Genomic DNA, 13,574 nt, shown 5'->3' on the forward strand with positions numbered 1-13,574 from the left:
CTGCCTCTAATGTCGTTCTCTTTTTCCCAGTACATGGTCGGATGTTTTCTTGATTCTCGCAGATTAGGCTGCAATTGGCAACTCACACATAGACCAGAAGGTTTTGAACCAAACTCATCCAAACTAGAAACTAAGCCCTTTTTCCCCGGATGCTCGTTCTGCTCTCTTGTAACTTCTATCCAAAGTTTATGCAAACAAGTTAATTTTGGGCCGCAGTTGTACAGAGTGCCCCGCCGCATAGTTGTGTTTGTTGAAGCTGGGGCGAACGAAGCTTATCAACTTATTCATCCAACGTACTGAGCCAGTACAATTGCAAATTAGTAGTGGCTGGCCGGATCTGCCCCTTGCTACTATCCCTTTGCTACCCCTATCATCATGGCCTTTTCTCCTCACTTTTTGTGTAGAAGTGGATGCAGGACACAGACAAAAAAAAAAAGACGAGAAAGGACTTCGATTCTCTACTCCTTGAATAAGATGGCTTCTTTGTTCCGCTGCAGACAACACCAGTCCGATTTGCTTTCTCTGCCAAAGCTGAAAGAGTTGAGGAGGGATCGAAGAAGAACTACTGCACCTTTGGTATTCCTTCAGACATGGCTGGTCCGGCCGTTCCGTCCAACGAAAAGAGCAAGAAAATAGAGTGAGCTAGAGAATAGTCTTTTCGGTTCTCCCTTTCTCCCTTCTGTCATTAATCACTTTGGCTAGGCCTTTTCAAATGTAAGAGTGGGTGCCCCTTGGTATCGTTGGATGATGGTGGCGGCCTTGCCTACTGATCCCCTCTTTTTTGTCTGTCCTTTGTACCGCTTTTCTTCCGGTTAGCTGTTTTTCTGTCACACTCCCCATTCCTGTGCGACTTCTAGACATCACTGTGTCTCTCCACCAGGGGCGTCCTCGCTGAGCGTGAATGAGCAAAGGCTTGAACCGCTGATCGCCTAAGGCGCACACAACGAGCCATCAGCCTAGAGAACGAGCTACACTGCAGAATGGTGCGTGCATGTGGTACGTGTACGATGAAAAAATGAGGTTAAGAGCGCAAGGAATAGGACAAAACGGGTTAACTGAAGACCAAGGGCTTTAACTGAAACTTTAGCGGCAAGAGCCACAACGACAGCAGTAACGGTAGCTAAAAAAGCTGCCGGTAAAAAAGTAAGAAATATTCTTTCTAGATTCAGGACTCTGCTTGTCACTACAGAAAATGGTTCGTCCGCAAACAAAACCGGCCGCGTGTCTTTTAGTCGTCTGTATCCACTTGTGCACATATCCCAGAGCACTGATCTGCATTTATCGGGTGTATGTGACGGTGCATGAACGTACGAATATCAAGCGGTTCCATACGCATGTTTTTTTCAGTCTGGGCTTGGCGGGTCTATCGTTTCCAATGAAATGGCTCCCAAACGCTTAAAGTGGACGAAAAAAGGATGATGACTAGAATCGGTTAGGAAGGTCGCGCCTCATGAAAAGAAATGTCAGATGCACTGAATAACACGACAAAAAGTAAAGGTTGGGTTAGCTTTAGGGTCTCCTCTCGGATTATTTCCTTCGGCCTGAAAACAGGAATTCGAGACGGAGGGCGAAGTTGACAGCTTGGAACTAATAAGAGATCTCAAAACAAACCGGAACGAATATGTATCGTTAACGCATTTTGCGTAGCGCACCCTAATAGGTAGCCGGTGCGTTACCCAGTTGGTTTGCGGGACTTATTTTTTGTAGATAAGGTAATTTCGTCTTTCACAGTCACAGTCAAACGTAATGACGACGACTAGAAGCAAGAACGACAAGAAGACCTTTACTGAGAAACGCTCAGAGACGAGGGTGGGGTGCCTCGAACGAGTAGGAGATTGTGGCAAAATCGAAGCGGACCGAACAAGAGGGGAATGGGTGGAGGAGGAGGACACGAACATTTGCATTGACAAATTGATGCCCGCTAATGCTTCGTCGTTGGCGCTTCCTCTACAGCGCTTACTACAGCGATGACGACCTTCACAAGTGAAATCAGCAGCGGATAGACGACAGCACGGCCATCGATAGCTCATTGCTTCTTTATGTCTTTGCTCATAGTATATATTACGGAAGAAATAGGTGAATAAATAGAAATAAATAGAAGAAACAAGTGCCATTCTCGATGCGGGAAGCCGCTAGCTACTATCCCACTCGATCCATACTCTAACTCCTTTTAGCCTGTTTTATATGCCTCTCGACAATCTCACTAAACAGCCTGAAGACAAAATGTGCTACGTTTTCGCCCTGAATTCCATTGACTTGGTTTTACCTGTTCCCGAAAATCATTGCCCCGCCAGATCTAATAGAAAAAACACAGATACGAAGTAGGCCCAGCTAAGCGGCGCAGAAGTGCTGCGCGATCGTTGTCAGGAAAAAACAGTTGGAGCCGATCTCAAAAGATAACCCGCCATCAAATTAATCGGTGAATACCTGAAGATGAGAAGAATCTGACAATGTCTCCAAGCGAGACAACTAAGCTTAGAAGAACTGCGGTAGGAGAAATCATTTAAAGTAAAGTAAGCAAAAACAAACAGAACATGATCTGACCTGTCATTTCGGAACTTTTTTGCGAATGCAAACGAAGCGAAGATTAAAGGAGAAGCCAAAAAGGGGTATGTCACAAGAGCAACACGGAAGTGATTTCGAAAAACAAATCCATATATACGATGAATAGGATGGGCTTACTTATAGTATGCAATAAATGATTAATTTAATTAAATTTTTTTGGATAAGTGACAGTTAGTTGTTTTCACTATTTCAACGAGTATTAAAAAAATGATTCGGCAGGTGTACCAGAAAACAGAAGAAATAAAATCAAAAGAGCCATGTAAATGTTACCTGTCGTAAGCCTGTGTCGATGTCTTTACGCTTTATTTGAGTGTACAAACCAACATGAATTTCGTCATTGATTAAGTGATTGCTTTATTTGTGAATATTAGTCGCACCTATTCTGGAAAACGTCACACGTGACGTGGAGGTCGACGAAGGTCAAGATGCCGTACTGTTTTGCTCGGCTGTAGCAAACCCTTCAGCCCAGGAACTTTTCTCGTGGAGACGTCAGGGAGCCCAGCTCGGACTCGCACCCAAGACAAAACTTATACAGGTATGCACTAAAGTAGAAATACTGGATTTCATAGACTATCTCTAAATAGTTGCCAATAAAATTCATATAAATTCGAATACAAAAATATGCATACAATTAACTTCGGAATAGTATTTCCTATGTTTTTAAATTAATCACCTTTTCATGCTTAAGCTAAAGAAACATGATTCTTTGAGTTAACCACAAAGAACTGATGCTACTGGCACTAATTCGGTGCGAAGACTCATGCCGCGCTTTGGATATTTATACGACACATTGTAGTTTATTATAAAACACTGAATCTGAGACTTTGCCCCTATTGATTTTATTTCTTTAACAAGAAAACCACCTCGAGCGAACTTCGTTTATTAAACGTTTCCCGGAACGCGACGGGAATATTCGAATGCGTTGCCACCAACGGAGTTGGCGAAGCGGCTGTTGGTATTATCCGCCTAACGGTAAATTGTAAGTATCTCATAATCAAAGACTAACAGCTCTAATAAATGACACGTTTGCGAATCGATCAACGCAAGTAGTTGAAACTTGAAATACTTAACTTGGAGCCGAAGACTACCTATACACAAATGGACCATTTAAAATGCATTACAATTAGTGGAGTACACAGTTTTCCGAAAATTTCCGTTGGTCGGCAAATTGACGTGGAAAAATGATCGTATCGGCATTCCCTAGTGCGCTCTATGCTTGGTTGGTGACCATGTGCACTTGTAAGGCATCACTGCAGATATAGTTATCTCTTGCCGAAGTCTGACGTATGAAATAAACAAAGCCCCATAATCTACTGAGATCAATTACTATTGTGTTTGCATCTCCTCTTTAGATCGGCCGCGCATTCAGATGCCGCCTGATCCACCTCTACATCGAGTCGCTTCAGCCGTCGAGGACAGCGTTGAGATTTCGTGTAAGGCGGACGGTGTGCCGGCTGTTAATTTCGAATGGCTATTTAACGGCCAGCCGATATCAGCGATGCATCCGAACTTCGAACTTCCTCGACCCCGCAAACTGGCCGACACCCGGTGGGAAGGTCTTTTAACTATTCGGAAAGTGACCGAAGGCGATTACGGATTATACTCCTGCGTCGCAAACAACTCGTTAGGCACGGATTCGTTGGAGTTTCACCTCGTACCTAAATGTGAGTTGTATGGACTAATTGACTGCTGTAGAAGTTTTCATTTATCTAAATGGAAGTTCAGCTCTGGTGAATCGTGCTCAGGCTTTCGTAAGCTCTAATACGAATAGGCGTTAACTTGGAGAGGGACTTAATGCTCAATAATTGTTCTTAAAATTATTTGTTAATAATTGCTCACAGAAGAGTGACTACGGGTTCTCCGCGTACAGCTAACCTTCATCACGTAGACTAACGACGGCAGAACAATTCATTCCCTGCGCCATACTGTTTTCGTTCGCCTGAGTGCCCTTTAAGCGAGGGCTCGTAAAGTCCATAACTTCAAGTAACCTTCAACGGTGCTATAATGTTTAATGGAATGGAACTTATAAGGGGAATATGTTCTTATATTTTAGCTCGGTCAACAAGATATTCTCACTCGACGTAGAGATGGCTGAATACGTTTGGTTTTCCATGGTTTTTATGTTAAACTCTTCGTGATGATAAAAGGCGGTTTCAGGTTATCGCTTTAGCGGATTAACTGTAACGCTCATTCATAAGGGGTATTGTTAAAATGTATCTTAACGAAAAATCTAGCTCTATATACATATATGCTTTTTTTTTTTAAACAGTGCCGCCGCTGCGTTGCTTTTCGTTCGTGAATGCCACTCCCCTTATCGTGATAGCCAAAAGCTGTTCGCTAAAAAAAGTCAGGTTATTTGCTAGGTTTTTCTGAAACTGTGTGTCTCATAGGCTTCGTTTATGCTGTTTCAATAGTACACTTATCTACATTCAAACCTTGCCTATTATAGCACTGGCAAGAAGTTGTTTAAAGGAAGCTTGTCACAGTTCAGTGATAAATAATTTGCTTATTTGCTCTTGGCCCATTGCAAAGAAAACCACTCATTCTATTACTCGTCTCGCTTGAAACATTGGTTATTGCTGACCAGAAGGTCTACCACGCGAGATGATACCAATTTTCCACGATTTCTATTTCGATCAATTGTCATGAACGTAGCATTCGTGTACCAATAATGTTTTCGACTAGTTTCAAAGGGTAGCTCGTAATGCAGTTCTATACTAGAGAGAGACATACACATAAATACCTTTTTCATGAGTAAATTAACTGTTTTCTGATAGCTTCTTTCCACTGTAACAGCGGCGAAGCAGCGCACAGCAGTTTCGTCTAATCAACGTTGAAAAGAGCGTTAGCTACCTTGGTAGATAGTAAGGTTGTGTGTTGCATTATTTGCAAACGTAGTTCCCTATGGGCGACCAAGCAGCTCCTCTTTTTCGCGTTTCCCCGTCCACCTATGCCCCTGTGTTAATTATGACGTCTTAGGAGAATGTTGAAGATGCAACAGATAGTTATTTGGCTAGAGGGAGGAAACGAAGGACGCCCGTAAAGATTTTTCGCTCACCGAACATCCCGCTTTGCGCGCCGTTCAGCTCGACGTGGGGCAGGTGGGAATGGCGGATCCAGCCTTGCCAGTTGTAGGCATTAGTGGACAAGACGTGTTAAACGATTAGAATACGATAATACGTGTTCTACGCACAGACACTTTCTATGCAAGCATTTGCCTGTGGTCGGACCTGCTCATCGCTATTGTGTCTCCTTTTGTCTTCCTTCGTTATTGATTGTGTAGCGGCTCCTGATCCTCCTATGGGACTACAGGCTTTCAACATCTCGCACCATGCCGTAAGGCTCAGCTGGCAACCGGGATTTGATGGAGGGCATTTACAAACGTTTTACATTACCTACAGAAAAACCGATGTACGGGTAAGGTTGTAAAAAAAAAACAATAAAAAGATGAAACACAACTTAAATGGGCAACTTGAAAGAGCCAGAGGATAACAGTAAATCCAGCATATTTGCGTGTAGCTGAGAAAATTATTTAGTACGTTGAGCTAATAGTTTATAGCGCACCATGCCCTTCAGCATTTAGTAATCCAATCGTCATAGTTTGCCGTGTCGGAACTTGAAACGAGTGCATTTGTTGAAGGTCGTTACTTATCATCGTCGTTGTCATTCCCATAATTTATTCCAGTTCGAACGTAGATTACGACTATTATATACTGGCGTAATAATCAGTTTTCCCCATATGAGCGCCTTGGGTTATACTGGACAATTAAGAGTCACTGTAGTTTCGACATTATCACGTTCGTTAACGTAATGTTGACCAAGTGTGACAGCTGTTTTCTGCTCGATCGCACCTGCTGCTCAAAGTGCTAACCGTTTTTACAGGCCACCCATCCAGTTACAGTGTCCCCCAGAATAGCAGAAGACGATAGTGAGCGCAAGACCAACGTCAAGACGGTTGCAGACATCCAGCAGCGAGATACCGTTCTTCTGAAACAATCTGTCCTAGCTGTCAATCTAACATCATCGCAAAGTTCCTTAATAGTGGAGGGCCTGGAAGCGAATACCGAGTACACTTTTGAGGTGACCAGCTCAAACATTCTCGGCAAAAGTCGGGCGCCCAGTGAGCCCCTTGAGGTGATAACGCAAAGTAAGTTAGCCATTACATACTATTGCATTATATTAGTTAAGACAGACTGTTTTATTCCGACGTATTTAGCGCGTGCGTTTCGCAAGTCGTGTCTGTAAAAGTGACTAAATTTAAAAAAAGAAGCAAGTTTTTCCTTTTTCCGGGAACAGTTCATCCTAGTTATTTGATATTTTAAATAATAATAGGCCCTGAATTGTAAAAGAAAGCATTCATTTCAACAAAGACAGGCACGGCGGGAGTGAGCACTTAAACTTCAATTAAACATATTAGCCGCAAAAAAATCTGATAAAAGTGACGTTATCTAATTATGAGGCAAAAAGTACAACGGATGTTATAAAAAATCAGTTTATTAAATACTTGATTCTTCAGTGTAGCAGACAGGTATTGCAAACAAGTAACTTGATATTTTTATAAACTTAATTTTACTTCAAATTCAACTACTCTATATCATTAGCGTTTTGCAGTTAACATTACGCGAAAAAGGAAAGACACTTCATTTCAGAAAAACTATTTTGTCAGATGCCAAGGAAATCTAACAAGCAATTCTTGTATTTTGTACTAACAGCAGGCTCCAGTCGAATTTCTCTGTGAAAGTTAATTCTACCACATTTCGGACGACGCCTTTCTGACGTTATTGTTAGTTTTACAAACAAATTTACTTTTTTTTTGCAGATATACCCCAAATGGATTCAACGATCTCCATGGCAGGCAACGGTGGTCCTCTTTCATCTTCAGGCCTTGGTTCGGGCGTAGGATTTCACCAGAGCGCCAGCTCGACGCTGTACGCTCTTGTGGCAGCCGTCGCGGGCCTGCTGCTTTGTGTCAACATTTGTCTGCTCGGAGTGTTTCTCAGACGGCGCAGAAGAAACAATGACTCGCAGGCAAATGGTTTGTAGCGAAGGGCAAAAGTAAGCCATAATTTGCTTTGACACTCGATTGTATCTAACACAAGGTTTCTGTTCCGGATGTTTGGCAGTCAGTAACATGCAGCCGGAGCCAGTGTCTAGTAACATACATTATCAGGTTGTCTATGACGCACTAGAAAAAGGGAAATTTTACCGGAAGGGTCTGATTTTCACGTGTATCAGCACTATCGTCCTTTTGCTATCTTTTTAACATTCTGCGGAGCGGTGTGGCCGTCTGCGCTGCAGACGTTTTGAGTCTTCACCGGTCTTACTATCGAAATAAAGTAGAGCTACAAGAGAAACAGGGTGTCGTAGAACCCTCTGTCGATTCTTGCTTTTACTGGATGTGACGGTATCACGCAATCCGGCAACAATAGAAGATTACGAAATCATCTACTCATCAACTAGGTGATCTTCAATAATTATATCGCCAGATGCCCATCGTAACAGCCTTGCTATAGGCTCGAATAACCTGACGTAATTTACGTTTACAACATAGACTGGAAAGGCTAGAGAGATGAACGTATCCAAATAATCGCAACAAGCGTGTTATCTTTGGTATTACTGAAAATGACACAATACGCACCAGTTAGGCCTGCTGTAGATAAACCGAAAACTTATCGTGCACTGTGCAACATATGAACTGTAATTGAATGTTTGTCCAATTGCTTGTACTTAATAACTTGTTCATGTATTCGTTTATACTGGTTCAGGTGCTTTCTTATTTGTGCAGAAACGTTACGAAGGCGGCGTCATTGGCGTGTTTATTTAGGATACTGAGCCTTATATTACGAGATAGATGGTTTATTCCATGTACTACTTTATTTCAAATATCGGATTTTTAACTGAAGCTTCCACTAAACTGGTTCTACTTGCTTTAAAAACCAATTTCATTAAAATATCCTATATAGAGCCAACTAAGAGATCGTACCTAGACGCTAGGTCAGGGACCTAGTTAGTTCCAGCCGCTAAGGCGCCTATATAGCACATACCATATCGATTTCTAATAGATCAATTTTAGTGAACATTGGAAGTGTATTACAAAATAGCTTGCAGTATATGAGTGTCTATTTTCTAAAAAAATAACGTACAGCAAAAAATAATTATTCACTAATTAATTATCAACAGGTGATTGCAACAGGAGCTCTGCCTCTGGAAAAAAACCATCGAACGACAAAAAAGTGTTCCTTGTAGGCGAACGTAAGGGTTTAGCTGAAAAGGATGCTCCTGCAAAAGGAGCTGCCGGCTATACGAGAGATAACGATGACCACTGGATTCAAACGCCACCGAAGCTCGACTTCCATGTTTTCCGCACACCTGATGATGAGCCTGTTGCGAAGCAGGTTGCCCTTCACCAAGAAACCCTTGAACAGGGTAAGCACCTTTGAACTTTTCGGTTTATGGTTTGCCTATTGCATAGAGCCAATGGGAATACATTGATTTTCTTTTACGATTACTATAGCTTTTTTTTTTTTTGCATAAAACCTACGAACAGTAAAATGACTTCGTACATTTTCGTTTTGATACTCCATCATTTCAGAGGTAAAGGTCATGCCCCCCCAGCTGGCTGTTGCAGATGGTTATAAACTACACTCCAGATTTGATACATCAGTGCCGTTAACAGAGGTTCCATTTCCTGACGTACTACCGCTGCCGCGAACCCTACTATCCGGCTCAAGTTCGATAGTGGCCCAACCCACATTATCGGCATCGGGCCAGCTTCCCTCCGAGGTGGCTATTCCGCAACCACTTTCTGCTACCGACGGCATTTTCCTTCCGCATCAGCAGCTACCTCCACCCCCTATGTGGCTACCGCCCATTCGTGATGTGTTCGACCCTACTACGCGTCGTTACAGCACGGCGGCAAACGAGCCTCCAACCGCCGTTCAAAGGGATGACCTGGTATCGTCTACTCTACCGCGCAATCTCCACCTGCACCAAACGGCAGGTTTACAGCAGCAGCGAACTAATCAACAGCAGCTGCAGCAACAACAACCACAACAGATCCTGCCACAACAGCAACAACCACAACTAGCCAATCAGCAGGTGCAGTCCGCAAATACAACTGCGAGTTCTAGTCGGAACTATGGCGGAGCAGCCACCCTCGGGCGACAGCCGCGGAATAGGCAGACGACAACACAGAGACCCGGCGTCCGGTGGATCCCCGCGGTACAAATGATCCCACCAGTAGCTGCCTCAGTGACCGCATGCAATCCAACGAGTCAGGGGCTGAAAGAGACCAGTTAGGCTGGGTTGGGCCTTCAGCAATTAATCTTAATAGAATCAGAACCAGCAAGCTATTTTTTTTCGGCTACACTCAATATTACGGCTAGCGTTGCAACTACTTCCGCCGACATTGTCACTGCAGAAAGTGCGATCCATTCCCACGACATGAGCCCTGGAGCCGTTGCTGTTGCTTCTGCTGGCCGTACAGATGTCAAGGCGATGACACAGATGTGCGTTCTATATGGGACAAGGTTATTTTGACAGGGGAGGGCACCACAGTCAGATAAGGCTGAATCGAGGGCTGAGTGGACGAACAACGTTGAAATGGGGATGCGGCAGTGCGTAGGATGATAACGATGTCATCTACACGGCAGCTTGGTCGGTCGTAGTAGACAGACAAAGCGGTTACAACTAATTCAAGTATGTGCGTATGAGAGATTGCGTTCCAAGGCGCGTTCTGTTAAATGGCACATATAATTACAATTACTATTACTAGTCCTTGAAACCTATAGTTCATTCCTTTGTTTTTGCCTAAAGTGTTGCGACACTCATGGCTGCCAGTAATAGAGCACGATAGCATCTTACCTATAAGCCGTTAACAACCGCTGTATCCCTACCGTTTATCAGAAGAAGGAGCGGGAGCAGGGGCAGCAACAAAAAATAACCAATTGACCATAGAGCATGCAATTTTAGGTAGAAGAAAATTAGATAACGGAGGTTAATATAAAGTAAATGACTAAAAACGAAAACTGTATTATATATTGAGTTATAATATATATAGTCTACAATAGGAGAGAAATGTAAGTGATAATCGGTGAAAGACGAAGTGATAGAGCGGTGGGGGGCTTTTTGATGTAACACTCGTTCGGTGAGCGATGCAGATCTAAGCGGTGATACGGTGCATTGGAATGAATACGTCTTAACTAGCATTTTTGCTGAGACCTTACCTGTTAAACGTGGCTAATGAGTATGGGTGCTGTGGTGAAGGTACAACTAAGTGCTCAAATAGTAAGGCTGTAGAGCATAAAATGAATAAGAAAATGGCCGCGAAAGCAACAACAATAACAAAGGAAACCTGTTGAGGTGAAGGGAGCATGATAAATGAAAAGAAAAACATTTAGACTAACTTTAACTATTAGAAAAGTTGGATAGAGCACTGAACGCAGAAAGTTAGATGTTAAATAACGATGAACGTCGCGTTCAAGTCAGTTGTACGCTCAGCGTGGAGGATAGGGACCGCCAGCGTGTTAATAATAAGGTTATATATAAAGTAAGTAAGTAAGTATGGGTTTTAAAACACATTTAATAGTTTGACTGAAGCATGTGATGGAAGAGTGCAAAAAGAGGGAAGAACTTACGCAAAGCACAGTGGGACGATGGAAGGCAAATCTGTAAATATCCATAGGCATTGCGGAAAACCCCTAGCTAAATATTGTTACTTCCACTATAAGAGGCGAAGAACGCAGGAATAACAGCAAGTTAAAGGAAGGAGAAACACGAGCGGTGAACGCGTCTAAGGCACATTGGAAGTTGAATAAAAAACGAAAAACCTAAGGTCAATTGGGGTCAAGCAAGGGCGGAACGGCAAAAAGAAGACCAGTACTAAAAATCAAAGCAAATAATGTCAGATAAGAACACCAGTTGACAATCAACATACAACAAAATTGCTGAATAATTGAAGACAATTCGCTTAGGCAGATAAACAGATTAACTCTGAGGGATGGAACGTACGTACACGAGTAAAAAACATTGCAGGTCATATCTACCAGAACGAAAGCAAACCGTTGGTTTGATGGTAGAAAACGCCTGTACGAAATTCCCTTGGCTAGATTGCCTTGGCCTGTGTAGATAGGAAGTGCAGGATTATTCGTATGGAAGCGATTATGGATAAACACAAAAATAGAGTCTGTTTTCGTTGGGAAAAAAATGCCTTTAATTTTGACGGCGAAAAATGATTAGGGACGCACCGCAATAATAATGATGATGGAGACTATGAATGCAGAATAATACATTCAACAATAATAGCTTCATTGAACACACTTCCCTGTGGTGCGCGTCGAGTACGACCGGCAAATCGTCCTGTCTGTGCAGTCCATGTGTCTATTGGATATTGTCTGCCGAGGACAAAATGCGACAAGGAAAATGTCGTTTATCGAATCGTTCCTATTCCTGCTCATGGTACCGTTGGAATGGTTCCAAGGCAGTTGAACGTCGTACGAGGCGAAACAAAGTGGCCCCGGATCCAAACTTTTACCGCAATTGTAACGCTCAAATACCTACATATGAATTTAAGCGTACAGACACACATTCATATATAGAAATTTAACAATTAATAGAAACAGCTTTTTGGAAATTTACAGGCATGATCATGATCCTGTGTACCGACATGCGATATTAAGGTAGTTCAACTCGAATGTCAGCAGTGTTCGTAATGAAAAACACAGGGTGGGGAGAGTGTATAATGGAAAAAGAAATGATGTTTGAACTAACTGAGGAGACGACCTCGTGGAGATGAGGAGTAGAGGGCAGAAGAAGTTGGCGATACCAATAATACTAACACAGGAACGAATAGTTGCCAAATGGTAACAAATGAGTGACGCATACAGAACAAAGAAGCAGAAGAAAAAACTACGGACGGCTTTAACAGAATATCGGCGTCAAATGTATTATTTTCTATTTTATATAAATCGATGAACGAGTAAGAATAAAGGATGATTAAAGTTGTCTCTATTTTAAAACCATCGTGCTTTCAATCGATGTAGCATAGGCACCACCAACTAGATACGCTATATGATTAGGTCTAAATGAAACAATAACTATATAATAGAAATGCTATTCAATGCAACTTAAGTAATGGTTAAATAATCTCCAGAAAAGATGCCGTTCAATTTTACGATCAAAAACTGGCTACCAAAGTACACTATTATCATACACCCGGACGAAATTACAGCCAACTTTGATCACTCCAAAGAATCTCGTATTCACTTATTGCCAAAATGCCAAATCAAGCTCTTATTTTTTAGATTTTTTTTTTGTCAATCGTGCTTGTTTCGCTCAGCTGTAGATATCTCATTCCAGAAAAATTAACCAATTCGGACGATACCTATAAGGATTTTATCCATTTACTAATATCTGAGTATTTCTCATTCTTCGCGGAATAAATTCGACTAGATCAGATCTTCGTGCCATGTCCGAGTAGTGAAACGGAACGACGTCTATCTGGACGTTATCAGAATAACATAAAACAGGCAACCGTCGAAAGAGATAACTTGACGATGCTTTGACACCGAAGTTGACTGAAATAAAGACCCGAGTTGAGGCTTTCCTTGGATTCATCAAACGGCAATTTGCTGCCAGACAATTATCTTCGAATAGGGCACATAATTGTTGAAACGCCCTGCTGGGGAACGTCCTATAGACGCGGTAGAACTGGTCGGTATAAAATATGCAACGCTCCTCTTTCGTGTAGGATGCATCATCAACTAGTGGCTATTTCTACATTTATTCGTCAGCATATAGCTATACAAGACACAGTAAATAACAGCCTACTTATTAGATCATTCCTCAATAGATTATGTGTTGAAAAACTCCTATCAATCAGCGCGGCATATTCAATGTATTGTTATTATTATTATTTTTTGTTAAATCGAAAACGTTATTTACATGATTCCATGCGACAACAGGTTTGCCCACCTATGTTGCTTTTCTTTGAAGAAAAATTGAATTTTATT

At 42.2% G+C, this 13,574-nt stretch overlaps 1 protein-coding gene across 7 annotated transcripts in view; it reads left to right on the forward strand.

Moving 5' to 3' along the window:
* The window catches only part of LOC111251006 (adhesion molecule nephrin-like), a 111,466-nt gene extending 98,885 nt beyond the window's left edge, over positions 1–12,581 (forward strand). For 3 of the 7 annotated variants that reach the window (XM_022807123.2, XM_086989780.1, XM_022807124.2), the window contains 8 exons: positions 2,937–3,100; positions 3,421–3,544; positions 3,918–4,229; positions 5,849–5,982; positions 6,448–6,712; positions 7,385–7,600; positions 8,746–8,991; positions 9,158–12,581. In XM_022807123.2, the coding sequence (XP_022662858.1) occupies positions 2,937–3,100; positions 3,421–3,544; positions 3,918–4,229; positions 5,849–5,982; positions 6,448–6,712; positions 7,385–7,600; positions 8,746–8,991; positions 9,158–9,864 (2,168 nt within the window). In that variant the 3' untranslated portion in view covers positions 9,865–12,581. The remainder of the gene's footprint in view (positions 1–2,936; positions 3,101–3,420; positions 3,545–3,917; positions 4,230–5,848; positions 5,983–6,447; positions 6,713–7,384; positions 7,601–8,745; positions 8,992–9,157) is intronic. The other 4 variants (XR_002673597.2, XR_002673599.2, XR_002673598.2 and 1 more) reach the window with 4 other exon arrangements.
* The last annotated feature ends 993 nt before the right edge of the window (positions 12,582–13,574 follow it).

The sequence above is a fragment of the Varroa destructor genome, unplaced genomic scaffold, assembly GCF_002443255.2.
Source record: "Varroa destructor unplaced genomic scaffold, Vdes_3.0 BEIS01000005.1, whole genome shotgun sequence".
Classification (NCBI taxonomy): Eukaryota; Metazoa; Arthropoda; class Arachnida; order Mesostigmata; family Varroidae; genus Varroa; species Varroa destructor.